At 44.4% G+C, this 26,128-nt stretch overlaps 1 protein-coding gene across 1 annotated transcript; it reads left to right on the forward strand.

The window, feature by feature from the left end:
* The first annotated feature begins 675 nt into the window (after positions 1-675).
* On the forward strand, positions 676-26,128 carry LOC115775837 (high affinity immunoglobulin gamma Fc receptor I-like). The gene is made up of 6 exons (XM_030723361.1): positions 676-706; positions 6,568-6,609; positions 6,687-6,959; positions 7,050-7,292; positions 12,729-12,794; positions 26,097-26,128. The coding sequence occupies exons 1-6, from the start codon at positions 676-678 to the stop codon at positions 26,126-26,128; spliced, it is 687 nt and encodes a 228-aa protein (XP_030579221.1).

Raw genomic sequence — 26,128 nt, forward strand, 5'->3', positions numbered from 1 at the left:
GACTTTGGAAGTGTGTTTACAACGTTACAATACCGAACACGTGTTCGTTGTGCGTCATGTAGCTGAATGTGCTACGTTAGCATAACGTAGGTGTAACCGTGTTCGTCCTGTTCTTTAATCCATTATTATTTTAAATTGCCGTTCAAGATGGAATTTGTGCTCTGGGTCTCGGATTCTATCAAACCCCCCCCCCCCAAAAAAAGTGCGACTTATAGTCCAGTGCGACCTATATATGTTTTTTCTTCTTTATTATGCATTTTTTGGCTGGTGCGACCTATACTCCGGAGCGACGTATAGTCCGAAAAATACGGTAATCCCATTGAGACTCAGTGTCTCATTTGCAAAAGAGACCTGTTTCCAAAACATACTAAATTTACAACAATAAAATAATACAATAAATAGTAAATAAAATGCCAAATGTTTACATAGTCATACAAAACAAGAACAGGGTCCCAGTGATGATGTGACAAAATTGTTTACAAGTATTTTAAAGTCATACATATGTTGCATGGCCATTTGTTTTTTAATCTTTTGAAATCTGCTAACTCAGATGAAAGAGTTGACCTCTAACCTTAAGTGATGGTGCACAGATAACGATGCTGTGAAAGTGTTAACAGGAAATTGATGAAGCTGAAGGCATCTCTGTGCTGTTCACACCTCAGACATTCAGACACCATGAAGACTCCGTCTGCATCGCTGCTCCTCGGTGAGTCCCACTTTCATTTATTCATTCTATCATCAGAGCTCCGACACACACTCGTAGAGGAAAACACACGTTTCCATCAGGAATAGAGGTGCAGGATTCCAGTTTAAACCTTCAAAGCCTGTGTTCATTAGAAAATACCACGAGGAAAACCGGAAGTGTTGAACCTGAGAAACTTGATGTTCTTTTATTTTTACAAATATGAACTCTATGGATAAAAATCTTGGCCTCCAGCTCAAAGTCACTGAATTCAGGTGTTTTCAGTCCCATTGCCACAGGTGTGTAAAATCCAGCACCTGGCCCTGCAGGCTGTACAAACATTTGTGAAAGAACGGCTCGTTCTTTCTCTAAGGAATCTGAGTGTGGTGCTGCAACAGGTCAAAGTCACTTTGTGAAATTTCTTCCCTCCTCAATGTTCCAGCTCTAAGTGGAATTATTGGAAGCATTTAGGAACCACAGCAGCTCAGCCACAAACCATCAGACCATGTAAGGTTATAGCTGTATGAATGTTTTAAATATTAGGTTAGACAACAACTCTGCCATTTGAGAATAACATGAACTTCAATATTTCTGCATTTAACACCAATTTAAGTTGGATTAAATGGGACTGGACAACATCAAAGTCAGCCTGCAATAATACAAGGATTTGTACTAATGAAGGAGATAAACAATAAATAATTGTGTCATCTGCATAAAAATTGAATGCAGCATTTGATAAATTATCACATAAGTTATTTACATAGAGAGAGAAGAGCAGTGGTCCTACTATAAAGACCTGGGGAACTCCCTTAGATACTGGTAAGACAGAGGAAAAAGAACCAGCACAGTGGATACACTGTGTTCACTGGAAAACCAACTTACAGTGTTCACAGATAAACTGATATTATTTAACCTATTAACCAAAATGATCAACTGTGTCAAAGGGCTTTGACAAATCAAGAAAAAGAGCAGCACAGTATAGTTTGCAGTCCATCGCCTTGATAACATCATTTCTCTTAATGTGCTGTGCTGGTTTCTAAATCTTGTCTGACACTGTGACAGAACAGAATTTTTATCCAGAAATTCTTTAAGTTGTTCACTGATAGGCTTTCCACAAACCTTTGCTAAAACACACAGTTTAGATATGAGCCTACAGTTATTAACATCTGAGGGATCACCTCCTTTCAATAAAGGGAAACCACAGGCAGATTTCCATATCACAGGAATCTCGTTGTTCAGGAGAACATAAGTTAGTGGTTCTGCTATAAAATCTACAGTCAGTTTAATTAAATGAGGATCCAGTTCATCTGCTCTTGCAGATTTATTTGAATCCAACTGCTTCAAGGCCTTGTGGATCTGCATGATGTTCATTACAATCTAAGGTAGATAGTTTATCACTGAATGAAATTAAAGCCTCACTGCTTGCTGAGGATGCTAAATAACATCCTACAGTAGTGATTAAAATGGCCTTTGGAAAGATGGGTTTTGATGGGCAAGAATTCAAATTGTTTGCCAACAGACACTGAAGACTGGACGGTAGCATGGAGGTTGCTTTTTAAATTGGAACACCAACTTTTCTGTGGCAGTCAGGATGAAAAAGATTGTAACTTGTAATTACAATAACTTTTCAGTCACTGATTTTGTAAGTCAGGTTTCAGACAGTAGAAGAATATCAGGATTTAAGTTTTCACCCAAATGTTCACCAAGTCCAGTTTGAAAGACCTCTGATATTTAGGTGAATAATACCAAAGCCAGGTCTTGTTTTAAAATCACACGGAGCAGTCGAACATTTATAATCTGGACCAAGATTACAGGATTAGGCTGCACATTTCCAAATAGTAGAAGCAAAAGAACAATGACGCATTTTCTTTGCACAGAGTTTTGTCATATTTCAGACTGAGTTCTCCTTGCACTAGTGCCTTTGGAAGAATGCACAACAGTGTATGGAACCAAGAATAAACCAGTGTATGGAACCAATGAGTCAGTTGAAGCTCATAAAATGAGTTCTCCACTGATGATCAAGTTTGAAGAGGTCCTAAAGATTTTAAAATCCCAGTTTGTGCCCTGTATAAATTAAAAAAAAGGTTCATCTTGCTCTTCAAATCTTCCTATACCTGCACGGAGAGTTGTTGATAAGAGCTGCTGAGTATAACATGCTGAAAGGGATATAGCAGCAAAATATTGTTAGAAATCCCCATTACTGCTGTTAAAATATTGTGTGGTCCAGATTTTTGACTCTTCCCAGTCACATGATGCTGATGCTGTGTGACATCACACATTGACCAGGAAATCAGGTTGGGGAATGGTGGGAATAAATTAAACAAAATCTAATCAGCCAGGGTCCAACAGACAGCATTCAATAATCACTGTTAGAGAGAAGATTAAAGAACTTCCCTTTATCACGAGAAGACTGGACCCATCAAGCTCAAGCAGACTGTCAGCAGACTCAGTTCCAGAACCGCAGGCTCCATGGTCCAGGCCAACAGGGAAATACAAGTCCTGCAGGAGCATTGAGGAGGCAAGGTGAATTATTTCCTTAATTTTAAAGAAGGAAAGGTTTAAGGTTAAAGTTCATTTTTACTGTGGGCAACACACACAGTGGCTAGAATGACGTCTAGGTCTGGGTTCGATTCCACCTTGGCCCAGGCCTCTCTGTGTGGAGTTTGCATGTTCTCCCCGTGTCTGCGTGGGTTTCCTCCGGTTTCCTCCCACAGTCCAAAGACAAGCCCCCGCGACCATGAACAGGATAAGCACAAGAGTATGGATGGAGGGAACCTTTACTGTTTAATAAAGGGTTTTTGCTTAGCACGCTTTCTGCATGCAGAGCTGCCAGAACTAGTCAGATCCAGACTTGGGGCCCACTTTACATTCATTACAATAAATGAAAACAGTAACACTAATATGTGTGTTAGAATAATCCAAGAAAACTCATATCCTGACTGGTGTTCTTCAAATTCACTTGAACAGCACTGAAAACAGTCACTCAGACACAGAGACAGGCAACACGAGGTAAAGAGGTGCAGCCGCCATCTTGGAAAGTTGGTGGTTTGGTCTGTGCTGGGGGGCTGTGTGTGTTTGAGGGATTTTCTTCCTCCTGCTTGTTCTGAGACAAAGTTCTCAGCTTCATGCTCTTTCATGTCAGTAGAGAGTTTCCTTCTAAAACACATCACTGCTAAAAAGTACCTGTATAGGCTGTTCTGCTTTCTCACCCACTGCAGCCCACATGGCTCTGCTCAGTGCTGCTGAGTCAAGTGAACACAGGACAACCAATCACAGCAGAGCAGGGAGGAGGGGGCAGCAAAGTGTGCCTATTTGCACTTACATGTTTTGTTTCTGATGAATGAACACAACATACTGAACATACACAAACTAAAGCACTGATCCTATCACACTAGCACTGATCTGATACAATACCAGATCAGTGTCAGTACTATTGATATTTGGATCTGCCCACCATTAGCTTGAATGACTCACATGTGCTTGTGTGTATGCCTGACATATTGAGGTGTGCTCCTAATGAGATGACGGATGGTGCCCTGGTAGAACTCCAACCAGATTTGGACCATGGTATCGCTGAGCTCCTGGACACTCTGAGGTGCAACCAGCTGGTGTCAGATGGACCAAACCTAAATGTCCCAGAGGTGTTCTGTTTGATTTACAGTACTGTAGCTTAGGTGATTGTGGGGATCAGTCAATGCTATCAATTCCTTCAACTGCCTGCATACTCTTGCCACATGAAGCCGGGTGCACCAGGAGGAACCCAGGAGGAACCCAGGACCCACTGCACCAACATAGGGTCTGACAGTGGGTCCAAGGGTTTCATCCTGATCCCTGATGGCAGTCAGGGTGCCATTGCCTAGCATGTAGATGTCTGTATGTCCCTCCATGGATATGCCTCCCAGACCATCACTGACCCACCACCAAACCGGACATGCTGAACAATGTTACAAGCAGCATAATGTTCTCCGTGGCTTCTCCAGATCCTTTCACATCTGTCACATGTGCTCAGGGCAAAACTGCTCTCATCTGTGAAAAGAGTGGTGGACCCTCCAGTCCTGGTATTCTATAGCAAATGCCAATCAGCCTCCAAGGTGTTGGGCAGTGAGCACAGGGCCCACTAGAAGACGTCAGGCCCTCAGGCCACCCTCATGAAGTCTGTTTCTGATTGTTTGATCAGAGACATTCACACCAGTGTCTGCTGGAGGTCATTTTGTAGCTCTGCAGCGCTCATCCTGTTCCTCCTAAAGGAGCAGATACCAGTCCTGACAATGGGTTAAGGACCTTCTACAGCCCTGTACAGCTCTCCTAGAGTTCTTGTTCTTGAGACCATGCTGGGAGACACAGCAAACATTCTGGCAATGGTCCCGGAGGAGTTGGACTAAAGGCCCTTTCACACCGGACACGTAAATTACGTGCGAATGTTTCGTGCATTAAAAATATTTTTCGGACTCGCCTGTTCTTAATGCAGCCGTTCACACCGACCACGTCATTTCACAGGACGAATTTGCGGCATTTATTTTTTCGGATCAAGTTCGATTTTTCTGACTTTCGCAAGTGAACAAACAGGACTGACCAATCAGAGTGCTGCATTTAGCAGCATGTGAGGTCATAGCTCAAAACGTGCACCGATGTACTGAATATACAGTGATGTGGGAACAATAAAATCATAATATTTTACCTCAGACTCACAGCTACACGCTGCTCTGGGTCAGTCAGCTCTCTGATATTATCCTCTGCCTCCTCACATGTGATCCCAACTCTGCCAACAAGAGCTCAAACTGTCCCACTAACATCCAGAAATATGCGCGAAAGCATCTGTGATGCAGCATTAATTCCAGGATCAAACCATGAAAATTTCCCTGCTGCTGCTTCCTTATGAGTTGGATGAACCCAGAATCTCTCTTTCTTCCTTCTCTTGTTTAGAAACATCAGGGCCTCATTACTTCATTGCTTGATGTCGACTGCATTTTTTTTTTCCACCGCGCGTTATATAGGGAGGATTTATTCGCAAAAACGCAACGCGTCCAGTGTGTATGTAGGTTACTCAACAAGTTCGCACCCGAAAGATTCGGAATTTCGTGTCGTTTTTACGCAACGCATCCGGTGTAAAAGGGCCTTAACTGTGCACCATCTGTAGGGTCCAGGTATGGCCAAGTGGCTGTCATAGTATACAGGAACACCTGTGTATGACCTGGAAGTCCCAAGCTCAAAGTGGGATACACCCTCAAGGGTGTTTGAGAATGATTCTGAGAACGGTTCAGAAAGATTCTGTGGGACTTCCAGATACAGACAGACAAACTTGTGATGGCTAGATGTAGTAATATCAAGCTAGATGGACATCAATAAGGAACATGAGAAGTTCAAGAGATTCCAGGAGCCAAATCCAAGATTAAGAAAAAGAAATTTTGCAAAAGAAACTTTATACACATTTTGGACTTTAATGCACAAGAAGCAAATACTTGTATAACCTTGTATCCTTTATACAAACAAAGTTTAACAGGCCAACTCCCCCCAAAACACAGATTTAGCCTGCTCTCTGGCAATAGGATCAAATCTTGGTGCGACTGCACTCAGCATCAGTCCTCTCCATGAGATTGGTTCCAGGAGCCATGCTATGCCATTACATCTCTTAATCTCAAAGCTTAGTTATGACTCCTTCCACATCACAAGGGTGATGCTCCACATCTCTACCTCATCTTTGGAAGTTCCAGTAATTCAGAAAATATAATCTTCATCATATTTTGAAGTGTTCCAGGTGCGATACTAATTTGCCCTGGGAGACCGTGTTATGGGTAACTTGTGTCTAACAACAAAAAAAACCTCAGATCACTCACCTTTGGTGACTGCCAAACTTACCTTTACTGAACTCTATTCTCCTGTTGCAGGTGTGTGTGTGCTGCTGCTGTCTGCACTGACTGTTTCTGCAGGTGAGTTGAAGGAAGTGAAACAATCAGAGACTCCAACAAGAACACAAACACATTTACTCTGTGTGTCTGTCCTCCAGTCTCTCTGTCTGTCAGTCCAAACCTTCAGCAGTTCTTCAGAGGATCTTCTTCAGTGTCTCTGAGTTGTGTTGATGATGATGGACAGACAGTTGATGGATGGACAGTGAGGAGGACCAGAGGAGGACTCACTGAGGTCTGTGGAGCAACTACAGGCTTTGGGGGGGTTGATGGTTCCTTCTGTGTTCTGAATCTCTCCGTCTCCTCTGATGGAAGTTACTCGTGTATGTACTCATCTGGACATCAGAGCAATGAAGTCTCCATCAGTGTTTCAGGTACAGACAGTGAGATGTTCTCACCTGTGACTCTGCTCTGTGGGTGGAACTCTGTCTCTGTGTCACTCTGTTTGTGTCTTTGTTGGTCAGAAAAACCTGTGATCCTGGAGATCCCTGCACTTCCTGTGAGGACAGGAAATGATGTCACTCTGCATTGCAGAGAGAGGAGCGGCGACACAGCTGCTGCTTTTTTCTTCTTTAACGGACATCCTGTTGAATCTAGAACTACAGCAGAGCACGTAATCAGACAGGCCAAACAGTCCGATGAAGGGCTCTACTGGTGTGCCACTGATACATTTGGAATGTCTCCTCAGAGCTTTCTGAGGGTCAGAGGTCAGAACACTGACATCACTTCCCATTTACAGACATTATCTAACCTGCTGATACGACGATAAATTACTGAACAGTCTCCATCATCTCTCCTACAGATTCTCCTCCTCCTACACACAGAAGCTCAGACTCCACTCCTCCTCCTGTGAACACTTCCTCACCTCTCACCTCCTTTCTCACAGCACTCATTGGAGGCTTTCTTCCTGTGGTTCTTCTGGTTCTGGTCATGGTTCTAGTTCGAGTTTTTTTCCAGTACAAGAAAAAAAATGAAGCACATGGTATGAATTCTCTCAGATTCACCTCAGAATTTTTTTTCACAAAAAATTGTTCAGTTTAAATCCAAATGTTTCAATTTTTGTTGAACAGAAAGCCAATTAATATGATAAAAAATATGAACTGAATTAGTGACAAAGGGCAGCCCTGAGGAAGTCCAACACCCACAGGAAACGAGTCCAACTTATTGGTTCAGGCCATCATAACTATTTGCTGACAGACCTTACAGTTTTCTGGTTACCTCTCAGAAATCCAATCATCTGAATTTGGTTCTACTCCGCCACACAGAACAGACACTCCAACACTCCTCCAGATGTAATCCACTTCGATTCAGCTCTACTGAGTCTGATTGAGTTCGTACTGTTTCTGCATCCCTCATAGGCAGCCTTACTAGGGCCTGAACAGCTGCCCAGAAAACGGGTGCCTCTGTGCAGTATTTCAGCCCAGCTTTGTCCAGCGATTGGTAGGATTCTTCATCAGCCACTTCTTCTATCTGCCGGTGGTAGATGCCATGAGGGGGGCCTGTCCTTCCATTATGGTTCTTGTTCTTCCTCCTTTTCTTTCTCAGGTTTCTGCTGCCTGAGGTACTCACTAAGCAAATGATCCTTTGTGGTCATCTTCCTGATGTATTCATGGATCTTGGTTGTTTCATCTAGATCTGGTTCTGACACTCACTAGTCCTCTGCCTCCTTTCTTTTGCTTAGCGTACAGTCTCAGGGTGCTGGATTTGGGGTGAAACCCTCCATGCATGGTAAGGAGCTTTCTTGTCTTAACATCAATGGCTTCCATCTCCTCCTTTGGCCAGCTTATTATCCCAGCAGGGTATCTGAAAACTGGCAGCGCATAGGTGTTGATTGCCTGGATCTTGGTCTTCCCATTCAGCTGATTCCCCAGGACTTGCCTTACTTTCTGCAGGTATTGGCAGATGCAGCTTTCCTAGCGGCCTCTTCATGGTTCCCATTTGACTGTGGGATTTGTCAGTGTGTGTTTTTTAGTTGTGAAGGAAGACACCTAGAACACTTTAATTAAAAATAAAAACATTTAACATATTAAAGAGTCAGAAGAAATACATGTACACTGGCAATCTTGTTCAGGGAGACTCAGGCCTTCCCAGCCAGCTGCCTGTGCTCCCCTCCCCAGAAGACTGCAAGCTCTAAGCTAAACATAACAATTTTATGTTAGAAGCACTATTTACAAGCACTCTCAGTTCACAAACAGATGGAGAGAGCCGTGGTTTAGACTTGGCCTTCTCAGATTGGTTCATCCAGTGGTTGGTACCAGCATCGTGGCACAAGCTTTTCCAATCAGCAATAAAATGCCTTCCTCCCTCACATATTCCTAATCATGACATGGCAGTTTTATTCAGCTTAGTAACAGGACGTGGTGACCTACACAAACCCTTCCCTCCTTAGACTCAGATGTTCATGTTTTGGCAAAACCTTTAAAGGGCACATATCATGCTTTTAAATCCTTCCTTTTCATATGTAAATCATTCACTTGTGGTCTACATAAAGTAGAGCTGTAATGCTTTGGTCTGAATTCCTTGTTATTGCAGCTCCACAGACCCCTCGTTTGCCCCTTTTCTGAGATGCATCTTAGATCAGCTCGTTTTGGAGCGGTCTCTGTAAGGCTCTGTTTACACATCAAAACCACACCGTTTCCAGTTTTGATGCTTTTCAGCCTTCCACTTACACGATGGCATTTCAGAAATGATCTGTGTTTACACGGAGAAATGGTGAAACCGTGAAAACGATGTAGTTCCCATGCCAGGCCACAAGTTGGCATTGTTTTCTTTTTGCAAGGCTTGTTTATGCAAGAAACGCATGCGTGGAGGGACACAGTAAGAAGTGCAGCAAATTGTTCATCATTTACAAATTGGCCAGTGTGAGAGTTTTTGTGTGGACTGACGATGAGGTTGGATCGCTTCTGCACAAAACACTGAATTACAAAATGTCAAAAACACAAGAAAAGCACAAGAAGCACTCGTGAATCCGCGAGTACTGTTTATCAGTTAGTGCATGTGCGGAAAGCTGTGGACGTTGCAAACATACTGCACATGTGCGAGTCGCCCGTGTCCAAAACACATCGTATTCATCCATTTACACGGAAACGCAGGCCGGTGCGTTTCTGAAACGCTCTACTCTGGACCCCGTTTCCGAAACACATCGTTTTCACTCCGTTCTCGTGTAAACGCATCAAAACGACGCTGTTTTCATTTAGAAACGTGTCGTGTAAATGGGGCTTAAGTGTGAATGAGACATTTCACGCCCCGCCCCCCTCCAGGTTGCCGAGCTTTGCACTCCACCCCTTTTGGCCATTTTTGTAGTTTGATAGCAGCGATACGATTATCTACCGGCAGAGAAACAAACACTTTGAAGAGGCTCTGATGCTGGGGGCGATGTAAGGAATCGTGTGGGTTAATACACCCAACAACCAAACATTTCAACTCTTCTACTTGTAACTTCGGCATAACTGAACTTGGACTACAAAATCACTGCAAGAAAAAAATGGAGGATTCACGAAATCAATAAGTTCATGTCCATGTTTAGCAGTTCCACAGCAAATACTGTGATGTAAGAGGAAAGAAACGATAACAGGGAATAGAAAAATGGAACAGACTGAAAAATATGACCCAAAGGGAATATAAAGATATCTACACAGGAGAGAATGCATTTAAATTTTCTACACACTCAAAGTGCACAACAAAATGTATTTAAGGGCTAAAAAATTGGATTTTACATGATATGTCTCCTTTAAGGATAAGATAAACATAACTGCCAAAGGCTGTGAAGTCAGTGTGACGACCACTGATCTCCCCTCTATCTGCTCTCTATCTAATGTATTTATTTAATTGTCTATTATTTGCTTCAGACACTGCTTATTAATCAATTTGCTGGAGTTTACTTTTATACATTTGTCATTTTATTCATTGAGTAAAAAATAAACCCCAACAGATTCCAAAGTCACTGCTGTGGAGCAGAGTAGTGTGGATCATTTACTCTGGTGGCTGATGTCTGCTCCACTCTGTAGTCAGCATCCATAGGCAGTCTTGTTAATGATCAGGCTGCAGAGAGGAGGATTAATGAATTACTTTGTTGCTTTACTTCAGAAGAATGGTCTGTACTTTACTTCAGTATTTATTTTTCTGAGAGCTTTTTACTTTTACTCCCTACATTTTTACACATTTATCTGTACTTTCAGCATCTTAGCTAGAGCTACAGAAGAGGAGTGAAAATAAAGGGAGTAACGTGTTGCAGGTAATTTCAAATGCAACGTTTCTAAATGCTCAACAAATGTCAACAAACACACAAACTGTTTGTGTGCAGTTTGTCACACAGTGTGTCTGCGAGCTGAAGGTCCAGCTGTCGTACTTCCAGGAAGAGAAGCTCACTCAGAGAAAGGCTGAAGAAAGAGGACAGAGAGGAAGCAGAGAGGTTAGATTGAAATATAAAGACTGCTCGTTGAAGCTTACATTTTTATTAATCAGATCTTGGATCTGTATATGATGTGAATTTATCATTTTTCATATTGTGCAGCATCCTGTAAACTGAGGTACAGTAACTTTGTGTAATTCAAAGGTTGCATGAAAATACTGCAGTTTAGAGCAGGATAAACAGGTTAGTTTTCTGTACTGTGAGTTTACAGTACACTCTGTGTTGGTGCAGAGCAGCTGTGCTGTTCATGGTCAGAGTTACAGGTTACATCAGTGCAGCAGAGATGAGTCTGAATTTAAGCTGATGATGCTGAGATTCATTCACTGAATTCCAACTTTATACTCCACCTGCTGAATCCACTGTAACCCCTGACTGTACTCATTTCCTGTTGAGGTGAGGCAGAGTCAGCCTCAATAATGTAGGTAAATAATGTAATTAATGTAGCAAACTGTTTCTCTGCTCAGGTTCTACATAACAGATTCAAGCTGAGTGCATTCATTAGAATTAGAATTTAGATTGAAATAAAGTTTGTATTCTCATGTAATAATATTGTTTTATTGTTACATTATTATAGCACAAGGTTCAGTTAGCTTTGTTTTCATCCAAAGAGCTACTTTTACTTTCTTACTTTGAGTACAGCTCAGAGCCTGTACTTTTTTACTTTTTCTTGAGTAAAGAAGTTGAATCAGTACTTCAACTTTTACCAGAGTATTTATCAACCCAAGTATTTGTACTTCTTCCTAAGTACAGAATGTCAGTACATTTGACACCTCTGTCTGGCTGACGGTATTCAGGCCTATGCAGAACAGCAGTGGGGACAGAGCATCTCCTCTGTAAATCCCACATTTGATGGAGTGCAATGGGCTTGAAGTTGGTCTCTGGTCTTGTTCTCCACATTCCTATTGAGTTCTTGATGAAGGCTCTGAGGGTGAGAGCGGGTCTTTAGATCCACAGCAGTAATGAGCATGATGAACAGGTAAGATGGATAAACCCCAGAGACAGCAGGTAAGACCCCGGCTCCAGGTGGGTACAGAAAGGCAGACGGCCTCCAAACCAGGAAAGAGGGACGGTTTCCAACTGTGGATCATTTAAACACAGTTTTAATTCTTTGATACATCATCCATTTCTGAATATCTGAACCATAAGCTCATGGTTACAGGGTATGTGGAGCCTGTCCCTGCTGCCATGGGCTGAGAGGTGGGGTACACCTGAAAAGGCCGCCTGTCCATCACAGGGCTAACACACACAGATAGACAACCATTCACAATAACATTCACACCTGTGGGTAATTTAGAATCACTGATTAACCTGCATGACTTTGGACTGTGGGAGGAAACCAGAGAGAAGACACCTGGGAAAGCAACCTCCACTTTCTGTGTGAAGTTTGCATTTCTGTGCGCGCTAACAGTGTTAACCACCATGGAGCCTCCTCATACACCAACACAGTCAGACCACCTCCTCCATCCTTTAATTTCACCAGGAGACAAAAATGTCAAGAAAGACAAGACGAAGACAGAAGACAGAACAAGTGTGAAAAGAGAACAACACAGAAACGTGGAGGGGTGACTCACAGAGAGCTCTACAGGATCAGACATTACCAACAGAAACAGCATCCATCATGACCCTCACAGAGCACTGTGTCAGATCCAGGGTCAGTTTGGACACGCTCAGCTGAAACTGGACCAACTGTGAGGTTCTTCCAGCATCAGTTCATTCATATCTCTGTGTGCAGGTGCTGCTGAGCTCACCTATGATCAGGTGGTCATCAATGATCAGAGGAAAGCTGGCAGGAGGACAGGTAAGTGTGACACACACACACACACACACACACACACACACACACACACACACACACACACACACACACACACACACACACACACACACACACAGTAACAGCTGCAGAATGATGTTATAATTTAAATATTAACAGTTGTGTGTATTTTACTGTGTATTTACTACTGCCTCACAGCGAGAATAACATCTAGAAGGCCTGGGTTTGATTCCACCTTGGCCCAGACCTCTCTCTGTGTGGAGTTTGCATGTTCTCCCTGTGTCTGTGTGGGTTTCCTCCCACAGTCAAAAGACATGCAGTTAGTGGGGTTAGGTTACTTGGTCACTCTAAGTTGCCATTAGGTGTGAATGAGAGTGTGGATGGTTGTTTGTCTCTCTCTGTTGGCCCTGTGACAGGCTGGTGACCTGTACAGGTGTACTCTGCCTCTCGCCCTATGTCAGCTGGGATAGGCTCCAGCCTCCTGCGACCCTGAACAGGACAAGCAGAAGAGAATGGATGTTCTTATTACCATAAAACCAGCTTCTTCAAATATCAGTAACTTAAAGCAGTTGTTGATGTCTCACAGTTCAACAAACACATGTCCTACAGTGGTCTGTAGGGGGCGCTAGAGGCATGTATGTAAAATTGTATTAAGGGCAGATAACCATGTACATACACAATACACACATGATGATTCATACTCTCATAGTGTGTTTCTGTGTGTTGCAGAGCAGTCAGCTGGTACAGCTGTTGTGTACTCATCAATGAGAGCAGGTAACATTTCCATCATGACTGTAAACCAGGGGTGGCCAACTCCAGGCCTCATGACCCGGTGTCCTGCAGGTTTTAGATGTGTCTCTGCTTCAACACACCTGAGTCAGATATAGAAGTCATTAGCAGGACTCTGGAGAACTTGTCTGCATACTGAGGAGGTAATTCAGCCATTTGATTCAGGTGTGTTGGCTCAGGGACACATCAAAAACCTGCAGGACACTGGACCTCGAGGCCTGGAGTTGGCCACCCCTGGTGTAAACAAACTTAAACTTTTCATTTTCAGTTCAGTGTTATTTATATATCACCAAGTGGCGCAGTGGGTAGGCGTTCGCCTTGTAGCCGGAGGGTTGCCGGTTTGAGCCCCTATCCCTGCGCTGCATTGTGTCCTTGGGCAAGATACATAAACCACATTGCCTAACAGTAGCACTCTGGCTGCATGACCGCAGATGCTCGTCTCTGGATGAGTGATCTGGAACGATTGTGTGCACAATGGCAATGTTGTTGAATCTAAAATCACAACAACAGTCACTTCAGGGTGCCTCAGACTGTAAGGTGCAGACTGAGCCATGCTGGGAGAGAATTCATCCTGCTGAAATCTCAGCTTCATCTTTGTCTTTAACACATGTGAGTGTTGGAAAAGTCAGCAGTCCGTCTCTCTGGTTGTTCTGACAGCAGGAGCAGAGTGACGTGTCCCTGAGAGGATCTCCTGTGGATTCAGCTGCATTAAATGGATTCACTGCCCTGTGAGGAGAACGTCCTGCTGACCAGGCAGCAGCTTCAGCTCCTCCTCACCAACAGCGCTCTCACTGCAGCCTCCCACAGTAACCAAGCCTCTGTTTCCAGGTAGTTTAACAACAATGTCATTTTGAATAGTTCATAACTGTTGGACTCAACAATAAAACGTTCTTTCAGCTGTTTGTTTCTGTAAGTTTCTGATTACTCCTGTGTTTTCATGTTTCCACGGTGTGTGTGTGTGTGTGGGGGGGGGGGGGGGGGGGGGGGGCTGGTGATGTTCAGGAAGTTCAGGGTTCTTCTGGTTTCCTGTGGATGAGCAGACAGTCTTTGCGCTGCCAAAATAAATGCAGTCAAACTATGTGGCAGTCACTGAAACTGATGACTGATCTGCTCTGAGGTCAGTTTTAAGACCAAAAGTTCTTCACTGAATCCAGTTTTCTGCCTGAAATTTGGCAGAAATGGTCCAAAAAGGATGAACGAATTCTTTTTTTTTTTTTTTTTTTTTTTTTTTTTAAAGCCTGTCATGTCTGGTAGATCTTGCAAGCAGAACTGTGATCTGAATGCGTTGTTGTGCCAAACATATTTGCTATTTCAAGATGAGCTCTATAGGTTCTCAATAGGCTCTTCTTGTTGATGTTTTAACCCTTTATTTTATTTATCTGAGTTATTTTTCCACATACTATGTAACAGCCAGAGCTGACAGGCTGAAGAAGAGGAAAATAAAGAGAAGAAAAAGGGAGAGAGAAAGGGAGCAAAAAAAAGGGGAAAGAGCACAAGTCTATTAATCAGATACTTCATCACTTTAACATATAAAAAAATACTATCAATACTTGCAAAAATAAATTTGTGTGTGAAAAACAAAACTAACAAAGCATGTTACGCACACCAACAATTTTGTTGAGTTGTGATTGAGTGGGCGTTTGTGTCTGTGTCATGTTTGTGTCTGTGTCATGGAACGTACTTACCAATGAGGGCAAAACGCTGCAGCTCCACCCATCAGAAGCCAGAGGCAGGTACGGAAAGCCCCCGGAACCCCAGGCCACCAGCAGCCCACCAAGAGCCAGGAAGACCCCCGGCCACTCAGTCCAAAGACAACCGCACACCTACCCCAGCAGACGGGAGAGGGTGGTCTCAGACGGAGCCCCCCCAGTCGAGGAGCAAGGGCTCCAGGGAACCCAAGGCGATGAGAAGCCAGCCCCCCCCCAGCGGCCAGCCCCCTGCACTGGCCGGCGGCAGGGCTCCCGGGCCCACGGCACCCAAGGACCGCCCGACCCTCCACAGAGCCCCCCCCCACGCCGAAGAAGCCAACGCAGCCCCGCACCGCACCCCCAAGGGGGGCAGGCCAGCACCCACGCCAGAACACCCAGCCCCACCCAGGAACCCCGAGGCACCCCCATCCCAGGGGGGTAGGGGGGAGGAGGCAACCAGCAAGGAGCGGCCAGGAGGCAAGGCACAAGGCCCAGACCCAGGTCCAGCCATACATACAAACACACCCACACACCCGTGTACACATTTATACACAGATACTCATACATGCCCATACATACTTACCCACACACAGATATGCCATACATACACATTCACTCACCCACCCATACTCACGGAGACGGTGACAAATACACAAAGACACACATTCATCCATAGCTACCCACCCTCTGAAGGCGGGGCAAGTGGAAACCACCCCAGGGCCAACAGCGCCCCCAGGACGCCACCAGCCCGGTCCCCAAGGAACCACCCGACCCCTACCCCGGGCGAGACGCAAGAAATCGGGGTGTAAGATGACCCATCCACCCCTCCTCCTCCCCAACTTGTAGGTCTATGTGTTAATGTTTGTGAGTGAATGAGGTGTATAGGGTGCAGTTAAAATTGAGGGGACAGTTATGCCACAAGCGCCAACTGTTGGTCGTCAGCGCTTGCCCACACTGCCCCCCCAAAACCCTCCATGTCTAAAGTGCAAATAAAATTTGGAGACAGACAGTGACGAGGATCCGCGTGGGGCCACCTCAGCGGCCCATCTCATCAACCTCTGAGTAACATGCCTGCCCCAAAGGTCCTATGTGTATCAGGGTGTAAGTGTGTATGTGTTGGGAGTTATAATGACTAAAGTGCAATTAAAACGGAGAGGCAAGTGGTGGTGCAGCTCTCCACGTGGCCTCTCCATCCTACATCTGTGAGTGATGTGTATTCTGTGTGTGTGTGTGTGTGTGTTTGTGTATGGGGAGGGGGAGGGGGGGGGGGGGGTGGGGGCATATGACCAGGAAGAATCCTGGAAGAAGAGAGCCAGCTGTCCGCTGGCTCAATAGGCCCCCCGACCTCCCACACCCCAGCACAGGGCAGGGGGAGGTGAGCCCGGGGCCGCGGTGACAGCATCCCGGAGCACTGCAGCACCCGAGGTTGGCGCCCTCGCCCCCACCGCACCGGGCGGCCCGCTCCTCCTAGATGCCCAATCACTCAAAAATAGACACAAACAGGCGACAGGACATACTGGCCTGGGCATGGAAATGCAGTGCCCAGCCCCCCCCAACCACCCCACCGCGGCCCCATCCCCCACCCCACCCCCCTGCAATGCAGGCACCCCAGGGCCCCAAAAGCGTAGACCGGACATCCCGACGTCAGGCCAACCCACCCCACCCGGCGGCGCGGCCGGGACAGCAGAGGCCCCCCCCGCGCCAGGGGGGGCCCATTGGGAGCCGGCGCCCACACCCCAGGACCGAAGGCAGCACCATCCAAGCCCCCACCACCATCAACCAGGACAGGCACACAGACATCACCAGAAGGTCGCCCCAGGACCCCAGCCCCAGGAGGCTACCAGCTACCCAGGCCCCCGGAGTCCCCCCCCACCCCCCCACAAAGCACATCAGGAGCAGAGCCCGCAGCCCACCACCCCCACTAAGTAATGGAGCTGAGCAGTGGGAACCAAAGAGAGTCAAATTCCTCCAATTTGTTTTTAGAAGAAGCAGACATTCTCTCTAAACTAACATGATCTACTAATAAATTTCTGTACTGAGTAATACATAGTTTATTTTTTGTCTTCCAGTTCATGAGGATCATCTTCTTAGCGATGCACAAGGCAGTAAGAACTATGTGTGATATATTTAACTCCATAATTAATTCACTGACATCACCTAAGATGCATAGTCTGGGGGAAGTTGGGATACGACAGCTAAACCATGTGGATAGATCTTCACAAATCCTCTGCCAAAATCTCTGAACTGGTACACAAGACCACAGAGCGTGTAGATGATTATCCTCTGAATTGCTTGTACAGTGGGTGCATATGTTTGAGTGTGTAAGGCCCATTTGGAACATCCTTTGTCCAGTGTAGTATGTTCTATGGGGAATCTTATATTGTACAAGTTGTATTTGGGGTCTTTTAGTCATTTTGAAGATATTTAAACATATTTCTGTCCATAAATTTTGATCCAGGTTGACAGAAAGATCACGCTCCCATTTTGTAATTGGGAGGGAAACTGAATCATCAGTTTTTATTAATAATTTATATAATTTTGATAACAATTTTGGGGTACAGAGGTTAAGAAATTCTGTTACCCAAGTAGGCATTTCTAGATTCAATTGATTAAGGTTAAATCTTCCCTGTAGGACGGACTTAACTTGTTGATATTCCAGAAATCTACCGTTGCCAATTCTATATTTTGATATAAGTTCTTGGAACGTGATAAAATTTCCATCTTGGATAATATGTTCTAAGTTATTTATACCCTTATCACGCCATAACGGAAAATTCAGCATTTTCTTTTTCTGACAAATATCTGGATTGTTCCAAATGGGTGTTAGTTTACAGGGGATGACTGAAGACTTAGTTATTTTTAAAAATTCCCACCAGGCTGTCAGAGAGGTATTTATACTAAGGACTTTATAGCAGTTATGATGATTAATACTGGAACTAATGAAAGGTAAATCTGAGATTTTTATTTTTCCACAAAACGCCTGTTCTAGATCCAGCCATGGGTTGTCTAATGAATTGGATTTGATCCACTTTGAAATATACTGAAGAAGAAGAAGAAGAAGAAACAGCCTTTATTGTCCCACAGAGGGGAAATTTGGGTGTAACAGCAGCCGCAGTTATTATAAATATAAATAAAGATATAATAATTCACACTATTAAGAAAAGAATATATATAAAATCAACAAACAATATTAACCTTAATACTACTAATAATAATAACACTATATACAATGTGCATGATGTGCCGGACTATTTACAGTATATTATATATTATCCTACATTGTGTAGGCTATTGTGGTTTTTGTTGGGAGCAGTGATGGTTATAAAGTCTTACAGCTGCTGGGAGGAAGGATCTGCGGTAACGCTCCTTTGTGCATTTAGGATGCAGCAGTCTGTCACTGAAGGAGCTCTCCAGCTCAGCAACAGTTTCATGCATGGGATGGGAGACCTTGTCCATCAGTGATGTTATTTTGGTCAGAGTCCTTCTGTCTCCCACCACCTGCACTGAGTCGAGAGGACATCCTAGGACAGAGCTGGCTTTCCTGATGAGCTTGTCTATCCTCTTCCTCTCAGCTGTAGACAAGCTGCTGCTCCAACATACTGCTGCATAGAAGATGGCTGATGCCACCACAGAGTCATAGAAGGTCTTCAGGAGTGTCCCCTGCACTCCAAAAGACCTCAGCCTTCTCAGCAGGTAGAGTCTGCTCTGACCCTTCCTGTAGAGCGCATCAGTGTTATGAGTCCAGTCCAGTTTATTGTTTAGGTGAACACCCAGGTACTTATAAGAGTCCACTATCTCAATGTCCACTCCCTGGATGTTCACCGGTGTCCGTGTGGTGGGTCTGCGCCTGCGGAAATCCACCACCAGCTCCTTGGTTTTAGCGGCGTTGATCAGGAGGTGGTTCCGCTGGCACCAGTCCACAAAGTCCTGAGTCCACTGTCTGTACTCTGAGTCATCCTCACCTGTGATGAGGCCAACTATGGCAGAGTCGTCAGAGAACTTCTGCAGATGGCAGCGTGGGGAGTTGATGGAGAAGTCTGCAGTGTAGAGGGTGAAGAGGAACGGTGCCAGCACAGTTCCCTGTAGGGCCCCTGTACTGCAGACCAGCCTGTCAGAGACACAGCCCTGTGTCCTCACGTACTGTGGGCGGTCAGTGAGGTAGTCCAGTATCCACTCGGAGATGTGGTGGTCCACTCCTGACAGTTCCAGCTTGTCTCTCAGAAGTCCTGGCTGGATGGTGTTAAAAGCACTGGAGAAATCAAAGAACATGATCCTCACAGTGCTTCCAGGCTTCTCCAGGTGGGTCAGAGCTCGGTGCAGGAGGTAGATGATGGCGTCATCCACCCCGATGCCAGGCCGGTAGGCGAACTGCAGCGGGTCCAACGAAGACGACACCATGAGGCGTAGATGGTTGAGGACCAGCCTCTCGAGGGTCTTCATTAGATGCGATGTCAGGGCTACCGGCCTGTAGCTGCTAAGATCCTTTGGATGTTTGGTCTTTGGTACCGGTACCACACAGGAGGTCTTCCACAGTTGTGGTACTTTCCCCAGCTTCAAGCTCAGGTTGAACATGTATCCCATGATGCCACACAGCTGATCTGCGCAGCACCTCAGGAGCCTGGAGCTGATGCCGTCTGGACCAGCAGCCTTTCGCACCTTGATCTTACGTAGCTCCTTCCTCACATGATGAGTTGAGAGGGACAAGATGGAGGTGGGTGATGGGGGTTGTGAGATGGAGTCCTCAGAAGTGAAGGGGGTGGGTGATGGCTGAGAGCTGAGAGGTGTGAGGTCCCAAGAAGAAGAGAGGTTGGCAGTCATTAAAGATGGTGGGGCTGACAGCAGGGGGGACTGGGCTGGGGGAGGGGTGGGTGGCTGGTCAAACCTGTTAAAGAACTGGTTCAGGTTGTTAACCCACTCTAAGTCTCCCACAACCCTAGGGCTTGGTTTGTGGCCTGAAATTGAGTTCAAACTCCTCCAAACCCCACTGATGTTGCTCTGCTGTAGCTGGTCCTCCATCTTCTTCCTGTAGATGTTTTTTCCATCCCTGATTTTCCTTCTCAGATCCTTCTGCACGGCTCTCAGTTCCTCCTTATTTCCTGATCTAAAGGCTCTCTTCTTCTCCTTCAGGAGAGCCTTTATTTCAGAGTTGATCCAGGGTTTGTTGTTTGAAAAACACCGTACCCTCCTGGTGGGCACAGTGTTTTCCACGCAGAAATTGATGTAATCAGTGATGCAGTCCGTGATGCTGTCGATGTCCTCCCCATGAGGGGCACAAAGCTCTTCCCACACAGTGGAGCTAAAGCAGTCTCTCAGAGCTTCTTCAGTCTCCTCAGACCATTTCTTCACTGTGTGTGTCACAACTGGTTCTCTGTGTACCAAGGGTTTGTACACAGGCTGGAGATGAACCAGGTTGTGATCTGAGCCCCCCAGGGGAGGCAGAGGTGATGAGCTGTATGCCTCCTTGATGTTGGCATACAGTAGATCCAGTGTGTTGGTATTCCTGGTGTGGCAGGTGACATACTGGGTGAAGGTGGGGAGAGTGGAGGACAGGGAGACGTGGTTAAAGTCCCCTGAGATCAGAAAGAGGGCCTGTGGGTGCTGTGTTTGGAGTCTGCTGGTAGTAGCATGGAGGACATCGCAGGCTGCAGCAGCGTTAGCAGAGGGCGGCACATACACAGTTATCACAATAACATGTGAAAACTCCCGAGGAAGATAGTGCGGTCTCATACCAACAGCGAGCAGTTCAATGTCCTTACTGCAGAGCGTCTCTTTGATGGTTAGATGTCTGGAGTTGCACCATCTATCGTTTACAAACACCGCCAGACCCCCGCCCCTCTTCTTACCACTCTCCTTGGTTCTGTCGGCACGGATCAAATGAAAGCCGTCCATGTTTATGTGTGAGTCCGGGGTTAGCTCGGTTAGCCACGTCGCCGTCAGGCACATGAGGCTGCTCTCCCGGTAGCTCCTTTCATGTCGCGTTAGCGCCGCCAGCTCGTCCACTTTGTTGGGAAGAGATCTCACGTTTCCCATGATGATGGACGGGATGACGGGCCTGTACCTTCTCCCCTGGCAACGACGACCTATGCCCGCACGTCTCCCGCGTCTCTTCCTTCTCAGTTCGCGGGGAATATCGAGTCGTTCAGCAGGAGTAGGCACAGCGGAGCGCCCGATGGAGATCAGCTGGTCCCGAGAGTAAACAATAGGAGCGTGGCCACTCTCGCAGTCTCCAAACATAAACACCATAAAAAGGGTAAATAAAAACAAAGTTTTCCAGAAAAAAGTCTGCTCCATCATGAGGAAAAAGAGCAGAAGATACAGAAACACAAAAACACATCTAATACTAAACAAAATGAGAAAAAACACGGAATTAGTGCGGAGCTCCTGAAACTGGCTGCCTGCTCGCGCGGCGCCGGAAGTATCTACTGCTTAAGAAATAGTAATAAAAGTTTGGTAATTCTAGACCTCCACTGTGTTTTGGCTTTTGTAAAGTTTTTAAGCTTATTCTTGACGGTTTGTTTTTCCATAAAAATTTTGAGATGTTTGAATCTAGTGACTTAAACCAAGGAAGAGTAGGTTTATTAGGGATCAATGAAAATAGATAATTAATTTTTGGTAAAACCATCATTTTAATGGCAGCAACTCTCCCCATGAGTGATATAGGTAAACTGTTCCAACGTGTGAGATCATCCTCTATTGTTTTTAATAAGGGGATATGATTTAATCGTACCAAGTCTGAGAGCCTGGCGGAAAAATTTATGCCTAAATATCTAATATTTCCTGACTTTAGTGGGGTCCTAGAGGTTCTCTGGAAATTACAATTCAGAGGCAAAACTGTTGATTTACTCCAATTGATAGAGTAATCAGATATAGATGAGAACTTATCTATCAGTGTGATAGTCTTCAAAAGTGAGCCTTGTGAATTCCCAAGGAAAAGTAATACATCATCAGCATAAAGGCTAAGTTTATGGTCCATATTTTCAGTTTGAATCCCTTTAATATTTACATTTTGACGGATTGCTGCTGCTAGCGGCTCAATGAAAATTACAAAAAGAGAGGGAGAGAGTGGGCAGCCCTGCCTAGTGCCCCTCTGCAGACTGAAACTTTGTGAAATGAGATCATTTGTCCTAACACGTGCATTCGGAGAGCTGTGTAGTGTTCTGATCCAGTTTATAAAGGATGAACCGAATCCAAATTTTTGTAGAACTGCTAGTAAGAATTTCCAATTTACCCGATCAAATGCCTTCTCTGCATCTAAAGACACGATTGTCGACTCTAATTTGTTAATAGAACAATAGTCTATTATATTTATCAGTCGACGTGTATTATTGGCTGAGTGCCGACCCTTGATAAAGCCTGTTTGATCTGGATGTACAATAAATGGAGTAATACTTTCTAATCTTTTGGCAAGGGCTTTGCAAATTATTTTAAGATCTACATTAATGAGAGAGATTGGCCTGTAGCTGGATGGGAATGTGGGGTCTTTGCCTGGTTTAAGAAGCAGGCTAATGTTAGCAGAGTTTAAGGTTGGAGATAAGATGTGGTCATTCTGAATCTGAGTTACCATTCTGAAAAAAATGGGAGCTAGCTCAGACCAAAATTCTTTATAAAACTCGGCTGGAAAACCATCTGGGCCTGGGGCTTTATTATTTGGGAGATGCTGTAGGGCTTCACTAAGTTCACACAATGAAAGAGGTAAATCCAGAGCTGCAGCCTGGCTGTCATTTAGTTTTGGTAGATTTATATTATTAAGAAATTCTTCAATTTCAGTATCAGATGGGTTAATCTGTGGTGAATATAAGGCTTCATAGAAGTCTTTGAAAGAGTTATTTATTTGTTGTGGGTCATGAGTAATAATACCAGTCGAGTCTTTAATAGAAAAAATAGCTGTTTTTTCTTTATTCAGTTTTAATTGCTTGGCCAGGAATTTTCCAGATTTATTTCCATGCTCAAAGTTTTCCAAACGCAGCCTCTGCAACATAAATTGTCCTTTTATCAATTATTTCATTTAGCTCCAGTTTCAGTTTCCTCAGGCTGATAATTGTATGTTCTTGTGGTGAAGCGGCATAGGCAGTTTCTAAAGATTTAATTTTTTTGTTCTAATTCTAACACAAGTGCTTTTTCTTTATTTTTCCTATGCGAGCAGTAAGATATTATTTTGCCCCGCATTACTGCCTTTCCTGCTTCCCAAAGAACACATGGTGATATTCCAGGAATATCATTATATTCTAAGTATGCTGACCATTCCTTTTTGAAATAATTAATAAAATCTTCTTCTTTAAGTAATGATGTATTAAATCTCCAGTTCCTGATTGGTGGTGTGACTCTTTTCTGTGTCAGAGACATAGACACCGGTGCATGATCGCTAATAGTGATAGGGTGAATCTGAGTGTCTGTGATATCCATCATTATGGAGCTGCTAACTAAAAAGTAATCTAAGCGGGAATGAGATTTGTGTACTGGTGAGAAAAAACTATAATCTCTCAAAGTAGGGTGATGTGAACGCCAAGCATCGCAAAGTCCAAAATCCTTCATGTACTGTTTAAGAATGTCTGCAGACTGCCAGTTCCTCTGACTCGCTGCTGTACTGAGCCTGTCAATATCTGCATTAAGTACCAGGTTGAAGTCTCCTCCTATTACAAGTGTGGTGTCAGAGTGATCTGAGAGTGAAGTGAACAAAGCATGAAAGAAGGAGGGGTCATCAACATTTGGTCCATATATACTAGCAATACATAAATCTGTATTCTGTATAGATAAATTAAGTATTATAAATCTACCTTCAGGGTCTATTGTACTGTTGCTAATGTTAAAGTTTATCTTCTTGTTAATCAATATAGCTACACCTCTTTGTTTGGAGTTATAGCAGGCTGAGTACGTGTGAGGGAACTGTGGAGAGGAAAGAGTGAGCACAGATGTTTTGGACACATGTGTCTCCTGTAGAAAAACAACATCTGCTTTTAAGTCTTTTAACCGATTAAAAATTTTTAGTCTCTTTTCCCTCGAACCAGCCCCGTGCACATTCCATGAGACAAATCTGAGTGTGCTCATATTTAAACTAACTGATGGACTGTTGTGTGCTCACTAAGGATGTGTGTGTGTGTGTACATATGTTCTGTATGTTGGCGTGTGCCCTTTATATTGATGTGTGCGTGTGTATGTGCGCTGTATGTTGGTGTGTGTGCATCTGCGCTGTATGTTAGTGTAGTAAACTGTAGCATTGTAAGTGACGTAAACATATTGCTGAGTGCAGAAAGAAAAAAGACGTATAAAAAGTGACCTAAGTGACATAAGAATGAAATTAGATGAGGGGAAAACAAAACAGAACAAACAAACGATCATGGTACTATGCTGACTCGTCGGCGTTAATGGTACTACTTAGACAGATTTAGACTATTTAATGGTACTGTTTAGATGGTTGAAAAAAAAAACTCAGAAAAGAACGTTAATATGAACGAATTCTTAAGTTCACACTTCCTAAACTTTTCATCCAGTTTGGTAAAATTGGGCTCCTCTAATTGAAATGGCACCAAGTATGAAAGGATGTTATTTTATCTGACCTCTGTGCTGTTCAGAGATGATTTTTTTTCCATTGACAGCTGATAGCAACATCATACTGTACATGACATCACTTCTTAGGTAGACGATGATTTTATGTGTAAAGTGAGAATGAATAACTCTGCTCTGTTTCTGATATGTTTCATATCAAATATTATTATTTACAGCAACCATAATTACAGAAACCTTAAAATTTATGAATAAAATTAATCTAAACAGTGTGCACAGGTGTTGCACCTGTGTGCGTTTAAATATCCATGACAGAGACCCTGCTGAGGTAATAAGCTCGCCAAAGGAAGAGACAGAAGCCACTGACATCCAGACAAGGAGGCTCCTCACCGTGCATGGATGCTCTGCCTCCCATTCTACTCTTAAATATCCGAGGAAGCACAAATAAGCCAGCAGTCTGAGAGTGAAGTGCTCTGTTGGGGTGATATGGGACTATGAGGTCTTTGAGATAAGATGGGGCCTGATTATTCAAGACCTTGTAGGTGAGGAGAAGATTTTAAATTCTATTCTAGATTTAACAGGGAGCCAATGAAGAGAAGCCAATATGGGAGAAATCTGCTCTCTCTTTCTAGTCCCTGTCAGGACTCTAGCTGCAGCATTTTGGATCAGCTGAAGGCTTTTCAGGGAGCTTTTAGGCTTTTAGTGCAAGTTTTCTAAAATTAGAAACATCCTGTCTCAGAGTGGTGCTGTTGTTTTCAGCTGTTTTGGGCTGAGCTGGCTTCCTCAGCATTATACAAAAAAACACTCAAAGTTTGGACACTCTCTCTGCTGACTGTGCAGCCAGGTCCAAAGTGGCTGTGATGAGAAGCACCACCTCCCTGTTTGAGTCCACGGCTCTCAGCTGGAAAAGGGTGCATGATGGTCCAGGCCTGGACTGAGTTGGTGCCCTACATTAATGAGTTTACCTCACTGAGATGAAGATGCTGTCATCACTGATTTACATTCCTGCCATCAACGATGGCCAACAGCTGATTAATGACCAAAGAATTACTTTGGCGGCAGTTCAGCCAAACGGAGCCAGAGTGGCAGACCGAGGTGGAGAGGTTCAGTCATTTCAGCCGGCCTGAGAGGTTTGGGTGTCCTCCTTCATGAGGCAGAGGAGACAGAGGTCTGAGCATTAAAGCTTTCTGACTAAATCAACTTTAATCACCTTTGAGTTTGTGAAACTCTCCATACTCTCACTGCTCTCCCAGCAGAAGAGAACAAACTCATTTATAAACATGGAACCAGACTTCATTTCATTTATCTTCTAAGATTCATAAAAGCTTTCATTCTGTGACCTGTGCAGGTAACATGAAGCAGAACCTGCTTTACAGGTGA

Source organism: Archocentrus centrarchus, unplaced genomic scaffold (assembly GCF_007364275.1).
Source record: "Archocentrus centrarchus isolate MPI-CPG fArcCen1 unplaced genomic scaffold, fArcCen1 scaffold_24_ctg1_1, whole genome shotgun sequence".
Lineage (NCBI taxonomy): Eukaryota > Metazoa > Chordata > Actinopteri > Cichliformes > Cichlidae > Archocentrus > Archocentrus centrarchus.